General features: G+C 33.4%; 3 protein-coding genes across 7 annotated transcripts in view; all 3 read left to right on the forward strand.

Annotated features, from left to right (window-relative positions):
* LOC105161342 (protein fluG) lies at nucleotides 57-11,040 on the forward strand. The gene is made up of 18 exons (XM_011078988.2): nucleotides 57-311; nucleotides 2,087-2,338; nucleotides 2,740-2,807; nucleotides 2,911-3,026; nucleotides 3,097-3,202; nucleotides 3,460-3,616; nucleotides 3,712-3,807; nucleotides 3,972-4,020; nucleotides 5,230-5,501; nucleotides 5,983-6,155; nucleotides 6,587-6,707; nucleotides 6,778-6,830; nucleotides 6,907-7,036; nucleotides 7,750-7,895; nucleotides 8,805-8,993; nucleotides 9,684-9,916; nucleotides 10,238-10,380; nucleotides 10,762-11,040. The coding sequence occupies exons 1-18, from the start codon at nucleotides 147-149 to the stop codon at nucleotides 10,822-10,824; spliced, it is 2,532 nt and encodes an 843-aa protein (XP_011077290.1). The 5' UTR covers nucleotides 57-146; the 3' UTR covers nucleotides 10,825-11,040.
* On the forward strand, nucleotides 17,912-23,855 carry LOC105161343 (phosphatidylinositol 4-phosphate 5-kinase 9). 3 transcript variants are annotated; one of them, XM_011078990.2, is made up of 10 exons: nucleotides 17,912-18,165; nucleotides 18,571-18,625; nucleotides 19,196-20,563; nucleotides 20,731-20,898; nucleotides 21,354-21,519; nucleotides 21,638-21,748; nucleotides 21,878-22,065; nucleotides 22,165-22,322; nucleotides 22,784-22,946; nucleotides 23,308-23,855. In XM_011078990.2, the coding sequence occupies exons 3-10, from the start codon at nucleotides 19,320-19,322 to the stop codon at nucleotides 23,582-23,584; spliced, it is 2,475 nt and encodes an 824-aa protein (XP_011077292.1). In that variant the 5' UTR covers nucleotides 17,912-18,165; nucleotides 18,571-18,625; nucleotides 19,196-19,319; the 3' UTR covers nucleotides 23,585-23,855. The 3 variants fall into 3 exon arrangements, with proteins under 3 accessions (XP_011077292.1, XP_011077293.1, XP_020549290.1); XM_011078991.2 differs by having other exon boundaries at nucleotides 18,582-18,625; XM_020693631.1 differs by lacking the exons at nucleotides 17,912-18,165; nucleotides 18,571-18,625 and having other exon boundaries at nucleotides 18,680-20,563.
* Nucleotides 24,841-25,788, forward strand: part of LOC105161344 (ras-related protein RABC2a) — a 3,887-nt gene continuing 2,939 nt past the window's right edge. Inside the window, exon 1 of one of the 3 annotated variants that reach the window (XM_011078994.2) lies at nucleotides 24,841-25,345. In XM_011078994.2, the coding sequence (XP_011077296.1) occupies nucleotides 25,207-25,345 (139 nt within the window). In that variant the 5' untranslated portion in view covers nucleotides 24,841-25,206. The remainder of the gene's footprint in view (nucleotides 25,346-25,788) is intronic. The other 2 variants (XM_011078995.2, XM_011078993.2) reach the window with 2 other exon arrangements.

The following is a 25,788-nucleotide window of genomic DNA, read 5'->3' on the forward strand; positions in this document are numbered from 1 at the left end:
GTTTGACCAAAAAAGTGAAGTTTGGCTAACATTCGGTGCTATATATAGATAGAGTTTTGCACGTTCTCACCGACACAAGCATCGTAGCCTCGGTCAATTATTTACAGAGGGAGAGAGGAGAAGAGCGAGAAGAGAGAGATAGAGATATGGATAGGTTCGCGGAGTTGAAAACGGGCGTGGAGACGGCGGAGCTTGTGGACGCACACGCTCACAACATCGTGGCGCTGGACTCCGCCTTCTCTTTCCTCCACTGCTTCTCTGAGGCCACCGGCGCGGCCTTATCCGATGTACCCCACACCATTAGTTTCAAGGTGATAAACTTGTCGGCTCATCAACAACGTCAACGTCATTTAATTTTTATCAAGTTTATAAAGTTAACAATCTTTTAGTTTTATTTCGACTTTATTGAAAGAATGAAACAGGAACTCACTGTGTTGTGCATAACGAGCCAAAAAGCCGTCTTCTGTATATAAAAATGGAAAAAAAAAAAAATAATTTCGATAACATTGTAATGAAAAAATATTTTATAGCAATAAAATAAAATTTATTTTTCAGTGCTTTTTTACAATGTAATAATTTGCACTTTTATATTTTTTCAAAATAAAATAATTTCTCTAAAAATATTAAAATGTATATCTTTAAATAGGGACGTAAACTACTTTATTTTTAAAAAAATATAGGAGTAAATTTTTTTTTTATCATAAATGAGTAATTTATAATGTTATATGCGGTAAAATTGCATTAAGCCTTTATAAAAATTCATCCATCACAAAAATCAATATTAAATATGTAAATTATTTATATGTTGAGGATGTTGACGTGGTAACGGAAATCACTCATATTTTTTTGTCAGAATGATAAATATAATTATTTCTTTTTCTTTGAAATGTGCAGACTGCAGACTACCCCTCTACTTCACGCAAGTATCGGGTTGCACTCACTTTTTTTTTAATTTTTTTAATTTACATTATTATTTAATAATCAAATAATACATTAATCGATTCTTCATCTACAAAAACTATAAAATATATGAAATGTACATTAATAATATATCAGTGTAATATATATTTATAGATATAATTTTATTTCTTATATTATTTTTCCTCTGGCGCACCCCCGTCCCCCAAACCCACCCACCCAGCATTGCGATTTACCCGACAAAGATATATGCATACATATTTTAAACTGTGTATATGAAGAGAGTCAGGATGTTCAATTGAAGTCCGGTGAGACAGTGCACAAGTTCCGTGTGCTTAAAATAAGTCGGTTGAATATCTTGTGGGAGTAAACATAGCTTGCTCTTACATTTCACAATTTATCTCCTATGATATTATAATTGATAAATACCAATTTATGTCTTTATATTTTTTAAAAAGAGTAATTTAATTTCATACTTAAAGAGATAAATTACTTCCTTTTAAAATATGGGAGGTATTTTATATCTTTGTACGAATAGTTTGTTTATTTGCAATATTTTACTTGCACTTTTCCGGATTCTTTATGTTTACATAGCTTGATTAATATGACAATTTCATTTAACATGATACTTCTCCTCCTTAAAGAGATGAGATGAAATTCAGCTTTCACTGATTTTTTCTTTTCCTTTTGACAATTTCATTAACAATGGTTGTAGTAATGTGGATGAGGCTTAAATTCACATTAGCTTGACTTGTATTGTAAGACAAACAATAAGAACTGAATGCAGCAAGATTAGAGTACTGCATTTGATAACTATAAGAAGTAGCAGGCCCTTAACATGGATCTTTTGTTCTTGCATTCAAAATATTTCATGTGACCTCAAATCTTGATCTGGAATTTGTTCTTTCTTATCATGGAAATGTGTCTTAAGGTTGTGCTGAACTGGTGATGATAGCAAAACTATATGTTGACTGAAAGTGAGTGAAGCACCACCTGGCTGACCGGTGGAATTGTTTCACAACCAATTTGTCTTCTTAGTGTATTTGTGGAAAATACTAAGTAAATCGCAACTATCAAGTTCTGCTACTGTCATTTTCTGATATGATCTTACTTGATGACTGATTATATTTAGAAATTTCCAACAGTTTTCTTTGTATATATGTTTCAGAGAAGCTTGAAAGAAATTGCAGAGCTTTATGGCTCTAAGTCAACCCTGGATGCTGTTCAAGATTACAGGTACAGATCCGGACTGGAATCAGTCACTGCAAAGTGCCTTGAAGCTGCTAGGATCTCGGCTGTATTAATTGATGATGGACTTGAGTTAGACAAGAAACACAAAATTGAGTGGCACAAAGGATTTGTACCATTTGTTGGTAGAATACTAAGAATTGAACGAGTAGCTGAGAAGATTCTTGTTGAGGTGAGATGTACTATTCTTATGTGCTTCATATTGCATTAATTCTGTAAGTAATTCTATATCTTAATTTGCTCACTGTTTCTTGTGGTCAATGAGGTCGAACCTGGCCTGTTAGAAGACTAAAACATATTTCAGCGTCGATTGAATTCTTGATGCCTTACAATTTTGATATTACATACTTCATTCCGGAAAATTATTGAATGGGAAAGAAACTACGTTTCATTCATAATGTCGTTGTATGTTATTGGTTCACCATGTACGCCTTTCCTTTTTTGAGTTTGAATTCTTTTCTAGCATCTCCTGAATTTATACTTGTGTTGTTTATTTGATGAACTCCTTTATCCATTACTTGTGGATCCAGGGGCTTTACACTTCCCTTTTTTTGTTCCCTGAAATCCTGATAGGGCAGTGCAGATGGAAGGACATGGACATTGGACTCATTCACAGAAGTATTTGTGGATAGTTTGAAGTCATATCCTTTTGATTTTTTGGTGAAGTGTGCTTAAACAGATTTTGGTTCAAAGTTTATGTAGAAAAAATTCCAGGTTTGTGTTGATTTCCTTATCAATCATTACATATGCTGATCAAATTGTTGGCTTTAAAAGTATAGCTGCATACCGCAGTGGACTTGAAATTAATACAAATGTCTCAAGAAAGGATGCACAGGAGGGTCTAAACGATGTTTTACAAGGTATCTTCTACATAAATGGATTTGCGATATCCCGGAAATTGCTCATTTTTATGATAGTTTGTTTTTCCAGCTGGAAGGCCTGTCCGCATCACAAATAAAAACTTAATTGATCACATATTTGTCCATGCATTGGAGGTTGCCCAATCTTTTGACTTGCCGATGCAGATACACACAGGGTAATGGGGTAGTTTCTTTCTTAAATCTAAGTTCAGTTGTTTCAGCTCTTACACTGTATAGTTGCTTCACATGAACGGGGATATCGGCTTGGAACTCTTTACCTTTTTTGTGTTAGCTAATTCAAGATTCCAATTTTTCTGTTCTTTGGTTTGTGATATTGCTATTCTATTATGACAATGAACATTCAATAATGTTTTCCAATAATACGTGTTAGCTAGTAAGAACAGGTTATTAATTGTTGTGTTGCTCTCTGTAGTTTCGGGGACAAAGATCTGGATTTAAGGCTTTCTAATCCCCTTCATCTACGTAATCTCCTCGAGGACAGTAGATTCAGCAAGTGTCGAATTGTTCTGTTACACGCATCATACCCATTTTCCAAAGAAGCTTCATATTTGTCCTCTGTGTATCCTCAGGTGACATCTGGAAGTCACTATTGTGTATAATCTAGAAATAAGGTCTAGACATTAGAACCGATGACTTGTCTTGTAATTGAAACCTTCAATTGTAGGTTTATCTGGACTTTGGGCTGGCAGTGCCAAAACTTAGCTTTCATGGGATGCTATCCTCAGTCAAAGAGCTCTTGGAGCTCGCACCAATAAAGAAGGTGAACATCGTGAACTTTAGGATTTGTTCTAAGATCAGAACTTTTAACAGTATCAGATGCACTTAAGGAACTGATATCATCCACTCCATGCTAACCATTGCGTTAGTATAGACCTTCACTTTTCATAAGTTTTTAACACGAAACAATGATATTTCAATTGGCAGGTGATGTTCAGCACTGATGGCTGCGGTTTTCCTGAGAGTTTCTATCTAGGTTGGTTTGACCGATATCTTGCTTTATATGACTTTACTGTTAGCGTTCTTGCTAATTCAGGAACGTGGTTAAATAAACATCAGCTGAATGACGCCGATCTCGGTTTTGCGGTGAAAATAATGACTGTTGTGTTGTTGGATATATCTTGTATGTCAAAATGTTCAGTCATATACAGCATGATTGATTAATATGTTATACCTCATTATCATGTGGAACGAAGAGGAATATTGATGTTTGCATGCTGATTTGAGTCTTGATAATCGTTCTAATGCCTAGAGATAAATTTGAAGTCCTAATGAGGATTAAAAATGGGGGTTATGGTTATTTATTCCCTTGTTCCACTGTTGTTGTAATCATCTTTTTACTAGAATAAATTCATAATTTATCAAATTTTTAAGTAGCAAAATTCCTAGAATCTGAAATAATGGTATCTCTTTTAAACATGCTCATATGACTCGTTTAGAGTGTTTATGACTATATTCCAGTATTTTAACTTGCTAGTTATACTTGACAGTTGAAATATAAAATCATGACACCACCCCATTTCTATTTATTGATTCTTTGGTTTGAGCTAGAAGGGGTCCTGAATAAGAGTCGCCCTCTAGAAGCTAAAGGGGGCTATCATGAGCAAATTGTAATTCTTTATGTATCCGATTGTTGAGGCATATCAATGTTTGTCAAGAAAGATATAGGAGACGTTATGTTGTTCTGCAATTGATTTCTCTCTAATGGCAGTCTTGGAGTAACTAGTGACACCATCTGGGGTGTGGAAAACGAGGGGATCCTGTCATTCCTGTCTTCAAGGCATGAATCCTAGAGGTTCCTCAAGACAATTCTTTAAGGTGTTCATGGGGTTTGGGTCACCAGATAACTGAAAACTAATGCTACTAGACGCATCCTGTTACTATAATGCAATTCCAATTTATGTCCTTGATTTTAATTTATAATCAAAGATTATCCAGTGCACAAGTTGGATTTCACAAATCTGTATGCCATTCTCTTCATGAGTTGCTTTGCATATTTTTCTTTGCCAAAACTCAAAAGAGATGATAAGTAGACTACTAACCTTAACATGAAACTATCACATGTACACAATGTTATCAATTTTAGAGCACACACTAATTTAAAAGATGCCAGGCTCCCTTGGCCATTTTATTGCATGTTTGCGTCTAAATAAGGTTAGTAAACCTGGATTTAACTGCCTTACAGGTGCCAAGAAAGCACGTGAGATTGTATTTGCTGTTCTGCGTGATGCATGCATTGATGGAGATCTTTCAATCCCTGAAGCTCTTCAAGCTGCTAAAGACATATTTTCTGAAAATGCAAGACAGTTATACAAGATCAAAGCTGTTTCAGAATCTTTTAGTTCAAATAGTATTCCATCCCTCTCCCCCACGAAGCTCGACATAAATGCTTCTCTTCAGGGCATTTCATTTGTTCGCATTATGTGGGTTGATGCTTCTGGCCAGCATAGGTGCCGTGTAAGTCTTTTGTTGTAACTTTCTGACTATGTATGGAAGATTTGTTGCCATAAAGTTATGTCATCATTTTGTCATAGTGGTCCAGTTTCCAGGAACACCTCCTGACATGGAAACTTGAGCAAGGGATTAGATAAGATGTCACAGAATCGTGGTGGTCGATCTGAAAAATACTTGACAAGTATTATTAGATTAGCTTATTTGTTTCCCTCCACATTCAGAATCCTTGACGATTCTTTTGCTTTTTCTTTCTTAAATATGTTTTCTTCAGTTCCAAACACTATTCAGTAGAAAAGCTTAAAAATTGTAGCTTTGGGCTATGCTTAGTTTGCTATCAGTCTCTTCAGTCTTTAATGTGTGAATTTCATCACAGAAGAGTCTGTAAGCGTACTAAAAGAGTCTTATTTCTGGTTGTTGCTAACTGTTTATGGTTCTCCTAGAAAACTGCGCATATATATTATGATGTTTCTATTTTATGTATTAGGTGGTTCCACAAAAACGTTTCCATGACCTTGTTGTGAAGAATGGTGTTGGACTGACCTGTGCATCTATGGCGATGTCTTCTCACATGGATGGTCCTGCTGATGGAACTAATCTAAGCGGAGTGGGTGAAATCAGACTCATTCCTGATCTGTCAACTAAAAGTGTCATCCCTTGGTAGGAAATCTGTTGCATATTCTTCTGACCTTTTCATCCTTGGAGTTTTATCATCGGCTCACTAGATTCCTTAATTAAGAGGATAGATGGAAAATAATTCTTATGACAAATGGAAACTAATCTTTGTTTGAATAATATTTCCAACAAAGACAATGAAAACTAAAATGAACATATAGAATTTTTAACATTAGTTCAGGATAATAAGAATTTAAAGGAACCAGACCCCGCCCCGCCCTCCTCCCCATACCAACCAACCAAAAGAAAAGAAAAAAAAAACGAAAAGAATATGAAACAGGGGACTTTGTAAGTACAAAGTGACAATAGCTAAGTGAGCAAGGCAGGTGATGGGGTTAAGAATCAGCTTCTGTTAAAGGAAAAGTGATATACATCTTGATGTTGTGATTTGATTCTTAGATTTCTCAATGTCACAGGGCAAAAGAACAGGAAATGGTTCTGGCTGACATGCACCTTAAACCTGGAATACCATGGGAGTATTGTCCCAGAGAGACACTGCAAAGAGTTGCAAAAATTTTGAAAGATGAATTTAACTTGGTAAATCTGGTTTATTTTGTTTATACTTTTAGTCTTTGCATAATCTTACTGGAACCTGTTAGTTGTGCAGGAAATGAATGCAGGCTTCGAGAATGAGTTTTTTCTCTTACGGAGTGTGCTAGTGTATGTGATGGATCATTTGATTTATTCACCATTCTAAATCACCCATTTGTAATATACTTTTAATTGACTCTTGCAGGGATGGGAAAGAAAATTGGGTACCATTTGATGCAACTCCGTACTGCTCCACATCAGCATTTGATGCGGCTTTTCCTATGCTTAATGAAGTTGTGGCTTCTCTTCAGTCCTTGAATATTGAAGTGGAACAGGTATACAGGGATTCTTGTGCTGCCCTTTTCTCCATAGCAACTCTGGAGATTTTTGTGATTGGAGACATTGTGTATTTCAACTATCGGCAACCGATATACTTAGTGAATGTGACACGAGTACAACCTTTGCTTAGAACTCAAATTTAGAACTGAAGTAGATGCATATAACTGAACAAAGATAATTGTTGCCATGCTCATAGTACAGCCAAAAGAATGCTAAACTTGTTTTTTTGAATAATTTGACTTTATGCTTTGTTTCCCAGAAGTCAGGGACTTCTTTGATTATCGAGTATATTTGATATATCCTACTGAAATTCTTTCTGGTGAATATATCTAATGGTGGTTTAATATATTTTAATGTCACACAACTTATATTTTGCTTCCAATATCACATGAATTTGCCAGAACAAAAGAATATTTATGGAAGTCGTCTTTAAAGGAAGCAACTGTAACTTCAGTTTTCTCCTAGAAACCTTGCGAGAGGTGTGTGTGTGGGCATAAAAAAATTCAAAAGTTTAAACAAAGTATTCTAACTACTGAAACTTATTTAGCTTATTAGTAGTTCTATTACTGTTGGTTTCCATTTAAGTAGAACTACTGCATAGCTTAAGATTTGGAAAAAGATGGTACTCCATGCTGGTCAAGAGACTAGTTCATCTCAAACAAAGAAGAGATCTGGCTTCGATTAATTTCTGCTTTTGGAAATATTGTAGCTACATGCAGAATCTGGACATGGTCAATTCGAGTTTGCTCTGGGTTACACAACCTGTGCAAATGCAGCTGACAACTTAGTTTTCACACGAGAAGTTGTTCGGGCTGTGGCCAGAAAACATGGATTGATGGCAACTTTTGTACCTAAGTATGCATCCTAATATCAGAGTATTATATTCTAGCTAAATACTACATCAAGCTACTCTTGTTCTTTATTACTTACAGAGTCTGGATGCTGCCCATGCTTTTTGTAGGTCTTCAGAACCATTTGAAGTGCTGGTAGCTTAAGCATTTTAGTAACTATTTTCTCTATTCGAATACTGCATCTTTCTGAAAATAAATGAATCTGATATTTTCTTGGGCTCTACCAAGACTAGGAAAACATATAAGCAATGATTTTAGAAATGTAATGAACAGAATGGTGTAGTTTAAAGTGAATGTGTGTTTATTCGGCCAGGGTGTGGCCAGATATGTCTTTTACGCGGCTCCAAACTGGTCAAAAGTGGGTTTCCATTTACAACCTGGATTTGAGTCATGTGACAAACTTACTGCCTAGATTCTAGAGGGTGAATTCTCATAGTTGCTGCTCTGAAACACTTACTAGCTAGCAGACTAAACCTAATAGACTTTAATTTTCATGAGTCTGCCAATGTTTTTTGGTGTAATGAAATTGACCGTATAAGCTCTAGTTGACGATGCGGGACACAAGATGAAAGGAAAAGGAAAGTTAACTATGCTTTGTTCCATGTTTTGAAACTAGTAATTTTGTTGGTTACTAGTGAGCTGTCAGAATAGGTATCAATCAGTTGAAATACCAAGAGGAAGAAATCTTAGTGCATCATGAATACATTTCAGAAAAATATTTGAGTTATAGAAATTAACCTTCTCTGTAAGTTAAATTGCATTATGTCATTGAATTGGCTTAAACTGACAGAGATTATTTCAGTTTCCCTGCCTGGATAACTTTACTCCTACTGCTTTCAATTGCGAAATTGATATTTCCAGCAACTTCACCAGATAGTACTGTAATGTTGATGCAAAATCATCTTCCTTTTAGGTTTGCCCTTGATGATATTGGCTCTGGATCACATGTGCACATTAGTTTGTCTGAGAATGGGGAAAATGTATTTATGGGGCGCAGTGGAGCAACTAGATATGGAATATCCAAGATCGGGGAGCAGTTCATGGCTGGAGTATTGAATCATCTTCCTTCAATATTGGCATTTACAGCACCAGTTCCAAATAGGTTTGATTGACTTATAGATTATATTCATGGTTGAAGCTACTTCCTTTTATTCATGTGATCCCTAATGTTTGAAGTGCCTTATTATCTGCAAACTCAATGATCAAATAGCCTGCATCTTGCTAAGATAATAACTGAAGTTTTTTTTTTCTTCTGTGAAAGTAATCGTGCTTTGTGTTACATGCATGTTTGTTGCATCCAAATCTTATTGCCATAACTAAGATAAAGTTCACACGAGCTTCACATCATTCTTGGAGATACATGCTTTCAGCTTACTTTAAATTCATTTAAGTAAATAAATTATTCTCCTCAACTCCATGGTGAGTCCATCTCATGGTTGTATCTTCTTTCCTTTTTCTTTCTGATGTTCTCTCTTTTAAATTCGAGCTGGCTTACTATACAGATGATGTTTAGCCACATAACATGCACGCATACAAGTCTGAAATGATTTTGCTGAGAATATCAAGAACTTGATTGAACTATCTTAGGAGCAAAACCAAAATTTCTTATGACGATAATATATACCACTTTTGCCTCAAATTTATAGGCATACAATCTTCATAAAAATTGAAGTGGAATTGTTAAAAGTACTGGACCCCAACAATGTGGATATGCTTATAGGTTTGCTTCATTAGGTGATGAACAAAGGGAATGATGTATCTAATTCCTTCATCAAATTTTAATGCCTTCTAGTTATGATCGCATACAACCTAATACATGGAGTGGTGCATACCTGTGCTGGGGGATGGAAAATAGAGAAGCTCCTCTAAGAACTGCTTGCCCACCTGGAACCCCAGATGGCTCCATAAGCAATTTTGAGATAAAGGTATTCGATGGTTGTGCAAATCCTTATCTTGGTCTGGCTGCCATAATTGCTGCAGGGATTGACGGCCTACGCAAACACTCTAGTCTGCCTGAACCAATTGGTAAGACCATGTGACACTTAAAACTATCGGCACCATGTCAGAGTCATCTGGTATGCATGGCTGCTATGCAATTCATTGCTTCGATTACACTGAAAACCTGAAGGGCGGAATTTTGTTTATTTACAAATAAAGTTCAGCTCAACTGATCGTATTTGTGTTATCTAGGTAATTTCTATTATATTTTGGAAAGTAACGAATCCACTGCAGTATTATATTTGAAATCTCCTATTTAGTTTTCTCCTCCTTTTATTTTTATGCAAGTCTTTTCTCATTTTACCATTTCAAATTCTGTTGACAAGATATTTGTTTCTTTATCAACAGATGATAATCCTGACAATGTCAAAGATAAAGTGCAAAGGCTACCTCAATCGCTCTCTGAATCCGTTGAAGCCCTTGAAAAAGACGACGTGCTCAGAGATTTGATTGGTGAAAATCTTTTGGTTGCCATTACAGGGGTTAGGAAGGTACTTACTCACATGCCTTTTCCAACGGTGCACGTAGACACAAAATCAGTGATTAACCATGCACGAGACATTTGCCAATGATAGTAACACTTAAACAACAAAAGTTTATGCGTCCATAGCCGACCATTGCTTAGGTGCAGACAGAATACGCGTAATCTGGTTTAGCCCTTCATGATATATCTAGGAAAAACAACCTTCTGACTGTTTATTTGATGCTTTTTTAACAGAACAGGCATCATTTTCATGATTCTGAATCACCATTGCTATCCTTGATCTAATACGAATCTAACAGATACAGAACGACAACTCTGAGTTTCCCGGGGATTAATTCCTTCCACCTAGATATAAGTTCAGAAGTTTACTGTGTTCTCCTATTTGCAGGCTGAGATAAGGTACTATTCAGAGAACAAGGACGCCTGGAAGAATCTCATTTACAGATACTGAGGTGACTCTTCTAATCTGATGTGTCTAAATAAGAGCTTCTGTAATTTACATCCCTGAAACTTATCTACATGCTGCTTTTCTTTATAATTCCTCCTCTCTCATAGAGATCGTACTTTCTTCCGAACTACTTCATTGACAAGATTAACATGTTTAGGATACTCTTCTACATGAAATTTGCTTGCTACCTAGTGTAATCAATGCCTAGTTCTCAATTCTTATGATGGTTTTTATGATGCAGTGCTTTAAAGTAACACCTATAAATATTCACACTTCCATCTTTCCATCCTTTCACCAATTACCACTACTAAAATAGTGTTAGCCAAAAAAGAAAGTGTGACATCAGTAGAGAAAATTGCAAGGGCGAAATCTAAATGTACTCATGTTGGTTTTTTAGAAAATTCTTATTCAAATCCGGTGTGGTTGAACCAAATTAATCACATGTCAAGTGTAATATACTTGTCAAAAGTGATAAGTCACATAACGAGTATATTAGATTATCGTATAATTAATTCCAATACGAGCAAATCCTATCTGAATTAAAATTTTCCGTGGTTTTTTTCCTGATCTCAGTGCCAAGGGTGAAATGAACCCTATATTGGGAAATAGACCCAAATTTCAGGAAAGAGGCCTGGCCCCTGGAAAAAGTGTTTATTCTAGCGGGCTCAATCCCTTAGGAGCATGGGTTGGGGCCCCAAACTCGCTAGACCCACCCAACACCACAAATCTTTGTGACTCTGGCTCTGACTGTGTCGAGCCTCTATAAGGCCGAGAACATGGTGGAGCCAACCTATCCATCATCATTAAAATTTGGGTAAATTACGACTAGTTCTTTTAAATTTTAGATAATTATAAATTTTTTTTTTAAAAAAATTATTAATATTTTTTTATATTGAGAAAATGATGTAATCCTTATGTAGAGTCTCAAAATTATCAACTTTGTTGTTTTTTCTTTCTTTTATGAAAAAATTATAGAAAAATCAAACAAGACGGATGTAAAATTTTTAAAAATTATAAAAAAAATATTCAATTACTCCGTCAAAAAATTCCAAAAAATAAGTCAAAATAAATCTATAGTTGTTGGTCAGCTTATTATTAAAAAAATAAAAAATTAATGAAAATTAACAAATTGGTATAATTATCAGAAGATAATTAAAATTATATAATATTTTTAATATTTTAAAAATATATTTATAATATATCAAATCTCATCAAATTACGGAAAGTGACCCTTAAAATTTACCACTATGTTTGTTTTCATTTTCAACTTGTTTCCGAGACAAGTCAAAATATACCTAATATTTGTCATCATTCAAAAACACCTTATTTAGGTATTTTTAACTGTTTTAGCATAAAAACATACATATATATACACACATATATACATAAATATATATAAAAAAGGCATAATTTGACAATGAATAGTAATTTTTGTCTCCCAAATAAAACATTAAACATATAATACTTATTTTAAATTATCTCCAAAGACATGATTTGACAATGAATAGTAATTTTTGTCTCCCAAAACACAATATTAAATATATAATACTTATTTTAAATTATCTCAAAAAATAAATCCAAACATACATACTATCTCTAACATACATTTGTTTATCTTTGTTTTTCTCTCTCTATTTTCACAAAACACAACAAAACACTCAAAAAAACGAATCCAAACATTTTGTACATCTTTAACTTGTAAAGGTTAGGTTTTTGGAGTTGTCTCTCCGTGGTTAAGTAATTTGGTTTTAGGTACAGTAGACACTCTAGAAATGTAGGCCTAACAAAAGACAAAAGCAAACCGGGTGTTAACTTACTAAAAATAGAGCAGTCCATTTGAGTAGGTAACTTGGCCCTTCCTTCTTGGTAATTACCTACCTCTACCTTTAATTAATTAAATAATTAATGATTACTACTTACAACTTACAACTGGCTAAACTACGAAATGCTTGTTCTTTAGTATACCATTCTATTCTAAACCTTGATTGTGACTTCATTTTAGTTTATGTATTAAGAGTTGGAAGCTGTTTAAAAAAGCACTCAAAGAGTTGCTAGATTAGCGCGATCATTATCTTTCCATTTTAGATAAATACAGTTATATTTACTAAACCCATGACTCAGAACTATTCCTTTTTGGGTAATTGTGAATTATTTAGTCATGAGCGTATTTTCAATGGCCAATGAGTTTAAAAAATATATCACGATTATGCTCAAATATTATGTTCTATTTTTATTCTCTTTCATATAAATAAATAAAATTTAAGTTATGCACACACATCGCTGGCGTTTACTAATTATTCTTTTCAAAATTTTTATCTTTTTGTTTCTCCTTCAATTGAAGAGGGATAATTTTGAAGTCATTTTTCCAATTCATTCCCTTTCTCCACCTTTTACCCATTTCTCACCAACTGCTTATTGCAATCGCATCCTTTTGTTTTTTTTGTTAAAAAAAAAAAGGTAAAAAGAGAGTAAGAGAGAAAGTAGTCTCCAACTGGTGCAAAAATCATTCATATATTGAAAAATCAAGAAAACATGTAACATGGGGATATGATGATTTATCATGGGGCCTTAAGGAATTCCTAGTGCTTATCATCACTTCCCATTGTCGCTACGTTTCAAAAACTCGTGGGTCACTTCTTAAATTTGATTGAGGATATGACAAAGAACAAAAAATAAAAATAAAGAAATAGGACATATGTATATGTATATTTAAATAAATGTGAAGTGTGAAATTATATTAATTGAAGCGGCAATATTTTATTATTATTATTTTTAAAATTCTTAATATGATGAATTACAAACAAATTAAGATTTTGGAGGTGTGCGTACCGTCAAGAAAAATAGTAAAATGAAGGGGGCGGTGGGGGGCGGCAGAACTAAGGTGGGATGGGCGCTGGCGATTTCTGGAAATTGGAAAATGACAAGGAGCTGGTGACTGGTATGCATACACATCATGCTCATGGATGCCTCTTCTGCATATTAATTAATTATTAATCACCTCAATCACTATTTGTATATATTATTTTACTTACAATTTTAGTTCTTTTTAAATGGGATTGTTAATAAATATTTTAAATTGTTGAATAATTGGATTAAATGCAACAGATATTCCTATAAAAAAAATATTAATATGTAAGAAACCATTTCAAATAATAATAATAATGATAATAATAAAGAGATGCGATTCCTCATGCTGGAGGTAGTAAGTTTCTCTTTGGGTAAATTACATTAATTCTTTTGAAATTTGGTATACTTATAAATACTCTATAATTTTTTAAAAAGTTACAGATAATTTTTTTAATATGTGACATATTATGTGACCTTTTGAACAGTAAGATGATCATTTTAACTTTAGAAAAATGACAAAATATACAAAGAAAATATGAGGTTGGATTTGGAAATTATTACAAATGTGTGTCTATATATATATATATACAAATGATGTTCTATGGATATTCTCATCAAAACAATATAAAATTTTAAAAAATATGTAAAATTATAATTTAAGATAGGTTTAAAATGGCGTTTTGGATAATTCGATACAAAATTTTAATGAAATTCTAACGAGAACTAATGTACTAGTCAATAGACACATGTTATTATCTGAAAATATTGATAAATTTTTCAAAAATAAAGAGACATTTATAACTGTATTAGACTTTAAGGTAGCTCGACGTGATATACCTTTTATATTTTTAAAGAATTTAGAGGACAAGTTGCTTTTCTTTTCTTTTTTTTTTGTAGTTAATTCTTTTTTTATTATATTTTTATATAGGGTAAAATTGCAATTAATGTTTTTCCCAACTATGTGTTTAAATTTGAAAATTAAAAACAAAATGAACAAAAGAAAAAACTATAGCTACATAAAGTGTCAAGTATCTAATAAAGATTGTGATGGATAGAGACGTGTACCATATTCTTTGATGAATAAGGATGAGGTTGAACTAATCCAACTGAGCTGAATATGGAAAATTTGATGTCAAAATCTTCTTTACTTCTACTTTCAAGAATGCGACACTGTTCATTCATACTTGTTCGAGAAAAAAGGTTATGTACTTCCACGCTTTCTTTTTCTTACTTTTTAGATGATCACTATAATGATTAGACGTGTTTTAATTTGACAAAGCTATTTGAATTTTAGTTAGGTTAAATACAACTTTAAAGTCACTTTATTTTTAAAATAAATTATATTCATACCCTTTAAAAATAATCTTAATTACGTACATTCTCTATTTACAGGTACCCGAATTCCATAAGGTAGTGCTAGTGTATGTACCTCATGGAGCGTTTGTGTAAATTTTATTAGTTTACTTGTAATTACAACTACAACTTCAAGAGGTATTTTTTTTTTAATTTTATAAAATATAAGAGGCGTTTGTGTAATTAAAGCATTAAATTTGGTCTTATGGGGTGCTAACGTAACTTATATAATCTTAATTTTAACACAAAGACTGAGTTATTTAATTTTTTTTTCCTTAAAAATTGTGTATTCGACTTGAAATATTGCACGAGAAATGCGAGTTACGAATATTTTTAATTACATATTGTATTATTTTATGTATTGTTAAATATTAATTGTTTATTTTGTCTTTCAAGAATCAAATATGTAAAATATATATTTCTTGTAAAAAAATCAGTGAAATTTGTTCTCTCATTTAATTTTATTTTTTTTAATTTAATAGAAATGAAGGTCATAAAAATTTAGGATGGAGGAGTAATTTTTTTGAAAGTATTTTTCATTAATATAATTAATTAGAAATTCAAAAAAGAAGCGAAAACTTTGAAGAAAAGGTCAAAGTGTCGCGCGTTGCACAACGGCTTGCTGGGAGTGTGAAGCAGCGGATCCGATTTGACGTTTTATCTTCCGCTAATCATTTTTTATTATTAAGCCACCGTAACACACAATATTTGCGTGTTGTTATTCAATATATGATTAAAAATAAAAATGATTAATATGAATAAAGTTGGAGAATAATTATGATAATATCTAACCATTAAAAATTGGCATAGACTAATTAAAATAAACGAGTAATTATATTATTACAAATATTTAAGAATATGATTAATATTTTAAAATTTGATGTTGCAATATTATAAATTGTGAATCCTGAGTAATAAGTGAATTTTTTTAATACTAGTAGCCGTGACACACTATATCTGCACGCATACGATAAAAAATCTTTTATATTTTAAATTATATAATAAATAAGAATAAAATATATTAATTGGACAGTTAAATTAATACAAAATTTTGAAAGTTGACCAAGTTAATTTTTTTATTAATATAAAAATTACTTTTGGGATCAAAAAATAAATAAATAAATAATGCAATAATTTTTTCTTTAAAATGGTATAGATTAGCTAAGTCAAGATAAAGTTGGTTAAATTCATTTAAGGCAAAAGGAGTTAGGTTTAAACACCGCACCTACACTGAGTCGAGTCGTCCCCAAATCTTGAAATTAGTCTAAAATTACAATATATATATATATATATATTTATTTTATCAAAAGCTTAAGTTTAGATAAGTTTATGACTTCCAAAAGATTGAACGGATTTTGTTAAAAATATATTCTCTAATATTTTATTTAATGTAGATAAGTGTATAATCATATCTTTATTTGTGAGATTTACAAACTTTTCTTAAAATAAATTAGTTAGTAACATAATTTAGATTTATTTTATATCTATTGATACTTTTTTTTATTATTGATTATTTATAATATTAGAATTTAAATTATATATTTTTTTTGTTAATTATTTTAAAAACATAATTCTCACGTGCCTTGACAGAAAGTACTAACTAGTAACTCTGTTACTCCACTTACACACCAGAATAGCGAAAAAAAAAATAAATCTAAATTAGTAACTTGTGGCGTAGTTTGTATATGTGCAAATTTTATAATACCATTTAAAATAAAATATTTATTATTCAATAAAATATATATAAACAAATAAGTGACAAATAAGATGCATTAAAATTAAGGGAAAAAGGAAATAACTATCAAGAAATAGTTGGGAGTAAGAAGTTAGATATATAAATAAAAAAATTAAATTAAATATTTAAAATAAATAAAAATATTAAAAAGGTGCTCTTCCTTAATAAATAATATATATAGATATTAAACAAATAAATAGCCACATTTTCAATAAATTTAAACTCAATATTTTTTAGGTATTTCAAAAACCTCAAATTTAATATTTATTCACTAAAATCTACGATCTCATTCAAAGAAGACAAGAGTTGGTTTCATTTGTAATAAATAATAATATTATTGCAAGATTTTTTTCCCCATAAAAGGCTTGTCTTGTCTTTAGTCTTTAACCTCACATTGTCAAAGTGTCCTCAAAGCCCCTATTCTAATTTCAGATAATATCAATATCAAGAGTAATTTAATAAAGCTAAATATAACATAATAAATATTTTTTTTAATGAATATATATATATATATATTATAATATGATAACTGATGTACGTAAAAATCACGTCAAGAGCAGAAAAGTCATTTCCACAAAAGCACCCACATAAATAGACCATATAATTTTTTTAATAAATTTGTAATTATTAAATCACGTCTACATATACATAGTTTGTGGAAGGGTAAATATGATTTTACACCCCTTACATTAATTGTCTGAGGTAGTACAAATACGTCATTTGACATTGCAATAAGGGATTTTAAATGAATGAAAAAAAAAATAAATAATTTTTGACTTGTAAAATATGTTCGAACGATGAGTTTTCAATTTATATACAATCAATACGTATTTAAGATGTTATCATATATCACAAATTTCTTTTTTCACTTCGTCTCTAATTATAATTTTTTTTTATATTTTCGTAAAAATGGCATGCAATGGTAATAGTGTGTATATATATTTTTTTAAAATTTGGGCGCCGCCAGACAACTATATACATCGGTAGCGGCAAACGCTATAAGTTCATTGGTGCATATAAATACGGTCACAAAATCTACACCGATCATGAAAGCGACTTCCATAGTATATACATTGACAGTCAAATTTCATAAAAACATTATGCAATATTTCATAATTATGTCATAATTATTATTATTTAGTTTGTAAGAAGAAGAAGAAGAAAAATAATGTTGTGGTCTTTACGTTATATTGCTGGCCTGCCATTAAGACGAATGCAGTTCCAAGTTACTCCGTTTTGAGTTTATTGGGATCTGTGATCCATTTTGGATTTAGAGCAGAGGAGAGCAGAGTTGAATTGAATCCATCAAACACCCTATACAGAGGAATAGGATACTTTTTCATCCCTTTTCTTCTTCTTCTTCTTCCATTTTGACTCTGTCTCTCTCATATTTTTCTCCACATTTCAAGGTACTTTAGTTTTTCTTCTTTATTTTTACAACTGTGAAATGTGTATATATATATATATATGTGTGTGTGTGTGTGTGTGTGTGAGAGAGAGAGAGAGAGAGAGAGAGAGAGAGAGAGAGAGTTATATTGTTCTTTGTGTTGATTTTCCATGATACTAGTTTGGCGGGTTAAGAAAATATGATTAATGGGTTTTTGCTTTTCATGCCAGTTGCCATTTGCCCACAAATCTTGGAAAGTTGACTGCTTTTGTATGTTTTGGGGATCAAATTTGAGTAATTACTTTTGAATATTGTTGCTTGTAAAATGGGGGTCAACATACCAAGTCCAAGAATTTAATATTACATTGTTTGCTTGTAAAGTGGAGAAGCCCAGAATTTGATTTCACCTTGTTTTGTTTCTGCTAAGAATTTTTGCAGGAAGGTGGAAAAGAGACTTCAATCTGGGAAGAAATTTTAAAATTGTAAGAACAGTGTGAATTTTGTGTTTCTTTTGTTTCCTCATCTTGTTCTTGCTGAACTTGTAGATTTTTCTTCTTTTTGGTATTTTTCTTTTTAACTTTTAGAACATAAATATGACTAAATGGTCACTGTTTTGTGAAATCTATGAGGTGGTTAACTATGTAATCCAAGATACTGTACATGTGTGATTTATTTATTTGAATATAATTGGTATGATTTTGGACGGTAATATTCAGTAAGCAATTCCAAGATCACATATATAAATAAGGGTCTTTGTCATCTTTATCATTCTGAAACACTGAAATATAGAATAATTAGTGGAAGAAAACTTTGATTATTTATCAGTATCTCCAAGTGTTCTGTTGATTAGTTTCTTTTTACTCTATACTCATCCTGTCTGTATTCTGTTGAAACCACGTCAGTTAAATCTTTTTAGAAAGTTATGATAGTTTCGGTTCAGATCTGTCGGAAATGCCTAATCGTATCCTGAAGCTAGCTTTTTTTGTTTAAGTTCGTGCTTCTGTGTGAAATGAATTGATGTGTATCCTGAATGACTATTCTCTCTGTTTCAGAGGTATATTAGAAAGAAATTGTGGAGGTTGTTCTTTACTGAAAGTCTTTCTCCTGAGTTCATGAGAAAATTGCAGGTGCTTTCCATCTGTCTAGTTTGGAACTGAAAACTCTTTAGAATTATGCATGTCTGGCCCTGTAGCAATTGTTAATGACGCTCAAAGAGCACTCTCTTTATCTGATAGGATAAAGTCTCTTGATCCCATAGTATCTAATGATGAAAGCCACTTAAATGGAGATCTTTCTCATGCTTATTCTGAAACCAATGGCTTCAGAGCTCGAGAAATCTTGCTTCCAGATGGGGAATCTTATTCCGGATCCTTGCTTGGAAATGTCCCTGAGGGTTCTGGGAACTATATCTGGTCAGATGGTTGTAAATACGAGGGTGAATGGAGATCCGGGATGAGGCATGGCTACGGGAAACTTCGATGGCCGTCTGGGGCTCTTTATGAAGGTGAGTTTTCGGGAGGATATATGCATGGCTCCGGGATGTACACTAGACCTGACAATATGACATACAAGGGCCGGTGGCGGTTGAATCTCAAACATGGCCTCGGGTATCAGAATTTTCCCAATGGAGACGTATTTGAAGGATCTTGGATTCAAGGAACACCGGAAGGGCCTGGGAAGTACATATGGGCTAATGGGAATGTTTATATGGGGAATATGAAGTCAGGTAAAATGTCGGGAAAGGGAACTCTTACTTGGATCAGTGGTGATTCTTATGAAGGAAGCTGGTTAAATGGTATGATGCATGGATTTGGAATATACACGTGGAGCGATGGTGGTTGCTATGTGGGAACTTGGACAAGGGGACTGAAGGATGGAAAGGGTACATTCTATCCGAGAGGCAGCAGGGTTCCAACCGGTAAGCAATTGTACCTTAACGCAATGAGAAAACGAGGAGTGCTGCCTGATTTAAGACAAGAGAATCGGGCTTCCCATTTTCATCAAGCAACATCAGGAGATAGTCGTAAAGGTTCTGGTTGGAATTCATCAGATAAAACTTCTAAGGGAAGCCTAATAGATCTGCAACGATCTCGGACAACAAATGCTTCCCTGGAAAGACGGTGGAGTCTTGAGGTATCTATTGAGAAAGTTATAGGAAACGAGAGATTGCCGAGCGTGTCTGACACAGTTTTAGAAGGTGGAGATAACGAGTATGGCATTAATAACCCTATCTTGGAAAGAGAGTACATGCAAGGGGTCCTAATCAGTGAGCTTGTGTTAAGTAATCGCTTTTCGCTGTCATCTAAACAAGCAAAAAGGAGAGAGAAGAAGCTTGCAAAGGAGATAAAGAAGCCAGGTGAACAAATTATCAAAGGCCACAGAAGTTATGATTTGATGCTGAATCTACAGCTTGGAATCAGGTCTGATGCCATTTCAACTAGTGCAGATTACTTTCTTATCTTCCTCGAAATTGCTCCAGAATATGTTCACACATCCATTGACTCGTATTGTTTTTTTTGTGAATGTATTATTCAAACTTATCACTAGATGATAAATAAAACTAAAGAGCTGATTGGAATTTGACTAGATATACAGTAGGGAAAATTACTCCCGTGCACAGACGAGAAGTTAGAACTACTGATTTTGGTCCTCGCGCCAGCTTCTGGATGACCTTCCCTAAAGAGGGTTCACAGCTGACACCTTCACATCCGTCCGATGATTTCAAGTGGAAAGATTACTGTCCCATGGTTTTCAGGTAAGTCCTGATCATCCTTTCTCTTTCTGAAGCAATTCTCCTCTGTATTCCTATCTCCCATCAACTTCCTGCTTGTATGTTACAGAAAATTGTGAGGTTTGAAAAAGTGATTCAGCTTATTGGATTTTCATTATGCTTTTAATTTTTTCGTGAACAAGCAGCCGCTGAACAATCATGGAGTGCATTATTTTGACTCTGTTCTTCTCCTTCATTTTTTTCTTCTTCTTCTTCAGTGTTTCCAAAAATTGTCACATGGTAGTTTATTTATTGTGTGCATTGAATTAAGTATGTATTACTCGAGTGGGAATAATTTATCTTCAAGTTGATCACTCTTTTGCCTCACTCCCATTTCTTCCTCTGCATTTGTCTTAGTGATTCCAGCATGTAAAACTACGAATATTATGCTAACTTCCTATTAATACTTCTGACTTGGTTTCCTTCCTCCACTCCTGCAGGAATCTGAGAGAGATGTTTAAGATTGATGCTGCGGACTACATGATGTCAATATGTGGTAATGATGCTCTAAGAGAACTTTCATCTCCTGGGAAGAGTGGTAGTGTCTTTTTCCTCTCCCAGGATGATCGTTTTATGATCAAGACATTGCGGAAATCGGAAGTTAAGGTTCAATGTCTCAACCTTAACCCTCTTTCATTGTCTAGCTTTGGGTCCTTTGATGCTTCCCTTCTGTTTGCATCATCCAAATGAAAAAGCACGGGTTAATCAATGATCTAACATGTAGGTTCTACTGCGGATGCTTCCAAACTATCATCTCCATGTGCGCAGATACGATAACACTCTTATCACTAAATTCTTCGGTCTGCACAGGATTAAGCCTTCCAGTGGTCAGAAGGTAACAGCAACGAGCCAACGACCCGTAATCAGAAGAAAAATTGTCTCAAGAAATCATTTCTTTGAATTTGTTAATCTTGCAGCTTACTTTTGGCAAATTGGTCTAAACTCACCACTTAATGCTTTGCAGTTCAGATTTGTAGTAATGGGGAACATGTTCTGCACAGAGTTAAGAATCCATCGAAGGTTTGATCTCAAAGGTTCTTCATTGGGACGTTCTGCAGACAAGGTTGAAATTGACGAGAACACAATACTTAAGGACTTGGACTTAAATTACTGCTTTTATTTGGAACCTTCTTGGCGAGATGCCCTCCTACAGTAAGTACTGGAACTAATCACTTTGATTTACTCTTCACTTCCTTCCATTGTCTTATTTTACAAGATACTCATCCTGCTTCTTGGTTCTGCTACATGCAGGCAGATTGAAACAGATAGCAAATTCTTGGAATCACAGCACATAATGGATTACAGCCTCTTACTAGGTGTCAATTACCGAGCACCTCAGCACTTATGCTCTCTTATGTCTTATGGTCGCCATGTTTCAGTGGATGGATTAGGAATTGTTGCAGAAGATGGTAAGTTTAATTATACTTCATACCTCAATGCAACAGAATCTGATCCTCTGTTGTTGTTCGTTTATTTACAAGTTTCATGGAAGTTGTGAAGTGAAAGAAAATTAGAGTCTGTCTACATTTTAGTTGCATGTTTATTACTTAGAAGCTTATACGAGCTGCATGTACCTTGTATATGCCAATTTTGTCTTCTGCTTCTCGACTCACTATTTCTATTTTCACATTCAGTTATTTCAGCTCTAATTTAGTCATACTCGTAAACTTGTTACATAATTCTTCGTATCTTTTAATGCAGAAGTGCTATCTTACTACAACGCCTATATGATTATTACTACATGATGCAATTAACTATATAAACAAGTGTCTTCCTAATGTCTGATTGAAATGATAACAATTCTGTCTGTCTGAAGCTTTCATGACATAATTGGCTTCTCACTTTCAAATACTGATTCTTGCAACCTCAGAGGCTATGGAGGATGAAATATCTCCACAAGGACTTGTTTTGGTCCCCCGTGGAGCTGATGACAGTAGTGTCGTTGTGGGCTCACACATCAGAGGCAGCCGATTGAGAGCATCATCTTCAACTGGGGGTGAGGAAGTGGATCTTCTCCTGCCTGGCACAGCAAGGTATTATTACCATGCAACTTAGTCCTAAAACATGATTTTCATTCAGACAATCACATTTATGCATAATGACCTCTTTAAGCAAATTACAAGAAGAACTCTAAATGTTAACAAATTATACAGTAGCTACTGCAGTCATATTTTACATTACAAGAGAACTGAAAATCGTGGGTGTCGGTGTATCTTTTCAAAATCAAAGCATTCTTCCGTAATATATCCATTCCTTTGAAAGTGTTGCATAATTATACCTTATATTTAGCAATTCTTACATTCTTGAAAACAAAAGTCACTGATAACTTGAAAAAGGTTGAACTATTGTTCCATTCATCCATCATCTCATGTATACTTTTATATCACTTGACAGACTCCAGATACAGCTTGGGGTGAACATGCCAGCAAGAGCGGAGCATGTCCCAGGAAAAGATGAGACGGAAATGTTTCACGAGGTATATGATGTGGTCTTATATTTAGGCATCATTGATATCCTGCAGGAGTACAACACGAGTAAGAAGATCGAACATGCATACAAGTCCATTCAGTTTGATTCAGTCTCCATCTCTGCTGTCAACCCCACATTTTACTCTCAGCGCTTCTTAGAGTTCATTAAGAAGGTCTTTCCAGCTAATGCTGTGGAGGGCTGATTTGAGCAGTTCTGAGTTTTTTCTCCTTTTTTTTTGATATGGAAGCAGTTCTGAGTTACACATGCAAAGTCTGTAACTGTTCTTGTATACTGTTACAGTAAATAGAACTTGAAGTACATTTCTTCTTTAATTGGTTATGGATTTATGAAAAAAGAAGCATGTTCTTTTGTAGGATGATGTTAGTTAGCTACTGTTGGAGTGTCTAGTAGGGCTGTAATTTTGTTCTAGTTGAGCTTTGGTGTGAGGATTTGAAATGAGGGATTTTAATTTTTTTGCACTTGTTTGAATTAATTTTTAGGATAAATTAGGACGGGATCTCCTAAGATTAGATATAAGCACAAAATTCCTTAGGTGTTTGAAATATTACCCATACTCCTTGATTTTAGTCGTCATCTAACAATTAGATCAATCTAAGTTTTCATCCAATTTTTGTGGTAAACTATTTTCTTAAAATTTTCATCCTTAAAATTTTTTATGAATTAAGTGGACATTTTCTTAATAATACTTAAAATTTTCATCCATCTCGTTTGATTTTTTTAATAATTTTTTAAAATAAAAAATACAACAAAAGCAAAATTAAAAATTTTATATTTTTATTTAAAATTATATAATTTTATTAAATATTAAAAGAATATTTATAATTTTTAAATAATAAAAAGTATTCATTTCTACACTGATATAAATATAAAAAGAAAAGTCCCTCTACAAATCCATAAGAGACGGTTAATGACACCGTCACATCAATTTTTTGTGAAATAAAAATACCTTTAATGAGAAAGTAACTTAGTTTTAAAATTTACATTAATTGATAAATTATTATTATTATTTTTATTAATATAATATATTAATTTATATTTTTTTACTTTTATTAATAATATATTTTAAAATTTAAAAAATTATATATTATATACATATAATAACAACTTGCCAGAATTAGTATCCTACAACTCAGGAGAATCTGTTTCTCAATTTTCAAGTTGACTGCTCCCATAAAAAGTTATGGTCAAAAGCTCAAGTTGCAATCATAAGATGCCTCAACATTTTTCTCCAAACAATTCCGAAAACAGAAAAAAGTGGTTATCTTTTTCAACTTTCCAGAGAATACACACAAGTCAGATATGGGCCCATGAAAACTCGTGTCCACCACAATAGCATAAGAAGGCCCACCAAAAGAGCCCAATCCATGAATGACATCTGACGCCACTCACATTCGCCCTCAACAGTATCAATCAACACACAACAAAACCACACGTTGCATTGAGTTTCGCGCACACACACACGCTCTCTCTCTCTCAGCATTATGTATAGATAACATACACAGACACAGATATCAGATATCAGATATCAGATACAGATACAGTGTGCTTGTATGGAGAGAGAGAGAGAGGAAGTTTGTGTTGTGACGGAATATAAAACCAAAAAGCTTCTGCACTGTACGTCTTTTCATCTGCTTGCCTCTTTTGAGTTGTGTGTCTCTCTCTCTCTCTCTCTTATTAATTAGACATTGTCACTGTATAGTTGGTGAGCAGATACAGAAAGGAACATACATATAGATATACGTATATATATAGAGAGAGAGATCATTTGGTAGTTGTTAGAGAGAGAAAGCGTGAGAGTTTTGGATGGGGACGTCGGGGCAGGGGCAGAGCAACTACGATCTGTCGTTTAAGATCTTGCTCATCGGAGATTCAGCTGTCGGCAAGAGCAGCTTACTCGTCAGTTTCATCTCTAACGTAGTTGACGATCTTGCCCCTACCATTGGTATGCTACTTTGCTTGTAATCGTGTTGCAAACTGTGATTTGGATTTTTTATTCTGAAGCTGGAGCGGAAGTTTGAGCTCTGTTTGAAGTTATGATCTCGAGCTTCAAATACTTTTGATATGAGCTGATAGATTTAAGTATGAAAATGCTAATTTAACTTATTTGTGGATTTATTGGAGAACCGTATTCAATAATCGATCCGAGTTTGATTGTGCTAGGACAAGAATTCTCTTATGAGTTCTTTAATTACTTCACTTGTATACAGTAGGAGGAGGTATTGTTGCTATTTTGATCGAATGATAAGTATATGCCTGTGAAGTTTCCGTTGTGGATTTGAATACGCATGTGATTCCTTTGCCCAATCTCCCATCATCTTTTGTTTTCTCTATCAATTCTTCCAGTATAGTTGATTAACTATGTAACATGATTCTTATTAATTACTT

Source organism: Sesamum indicum, linkage group LG5 (genome assembly GCF_000512975.1).
Source record: "Sesamum indicum cultivar Zhongzhi No. 13 linkage group LG5, S_indicum_v1.0, whole genome shotgun sequence".
Classification (NCBI taxonomy): domain Eukaryota; kingdom Viridiplantae; phylum Streptophyta; class Magnoliopsida; order Lamiales; family Pedaliaceae; genus Sesamum; species Sesamum indicum.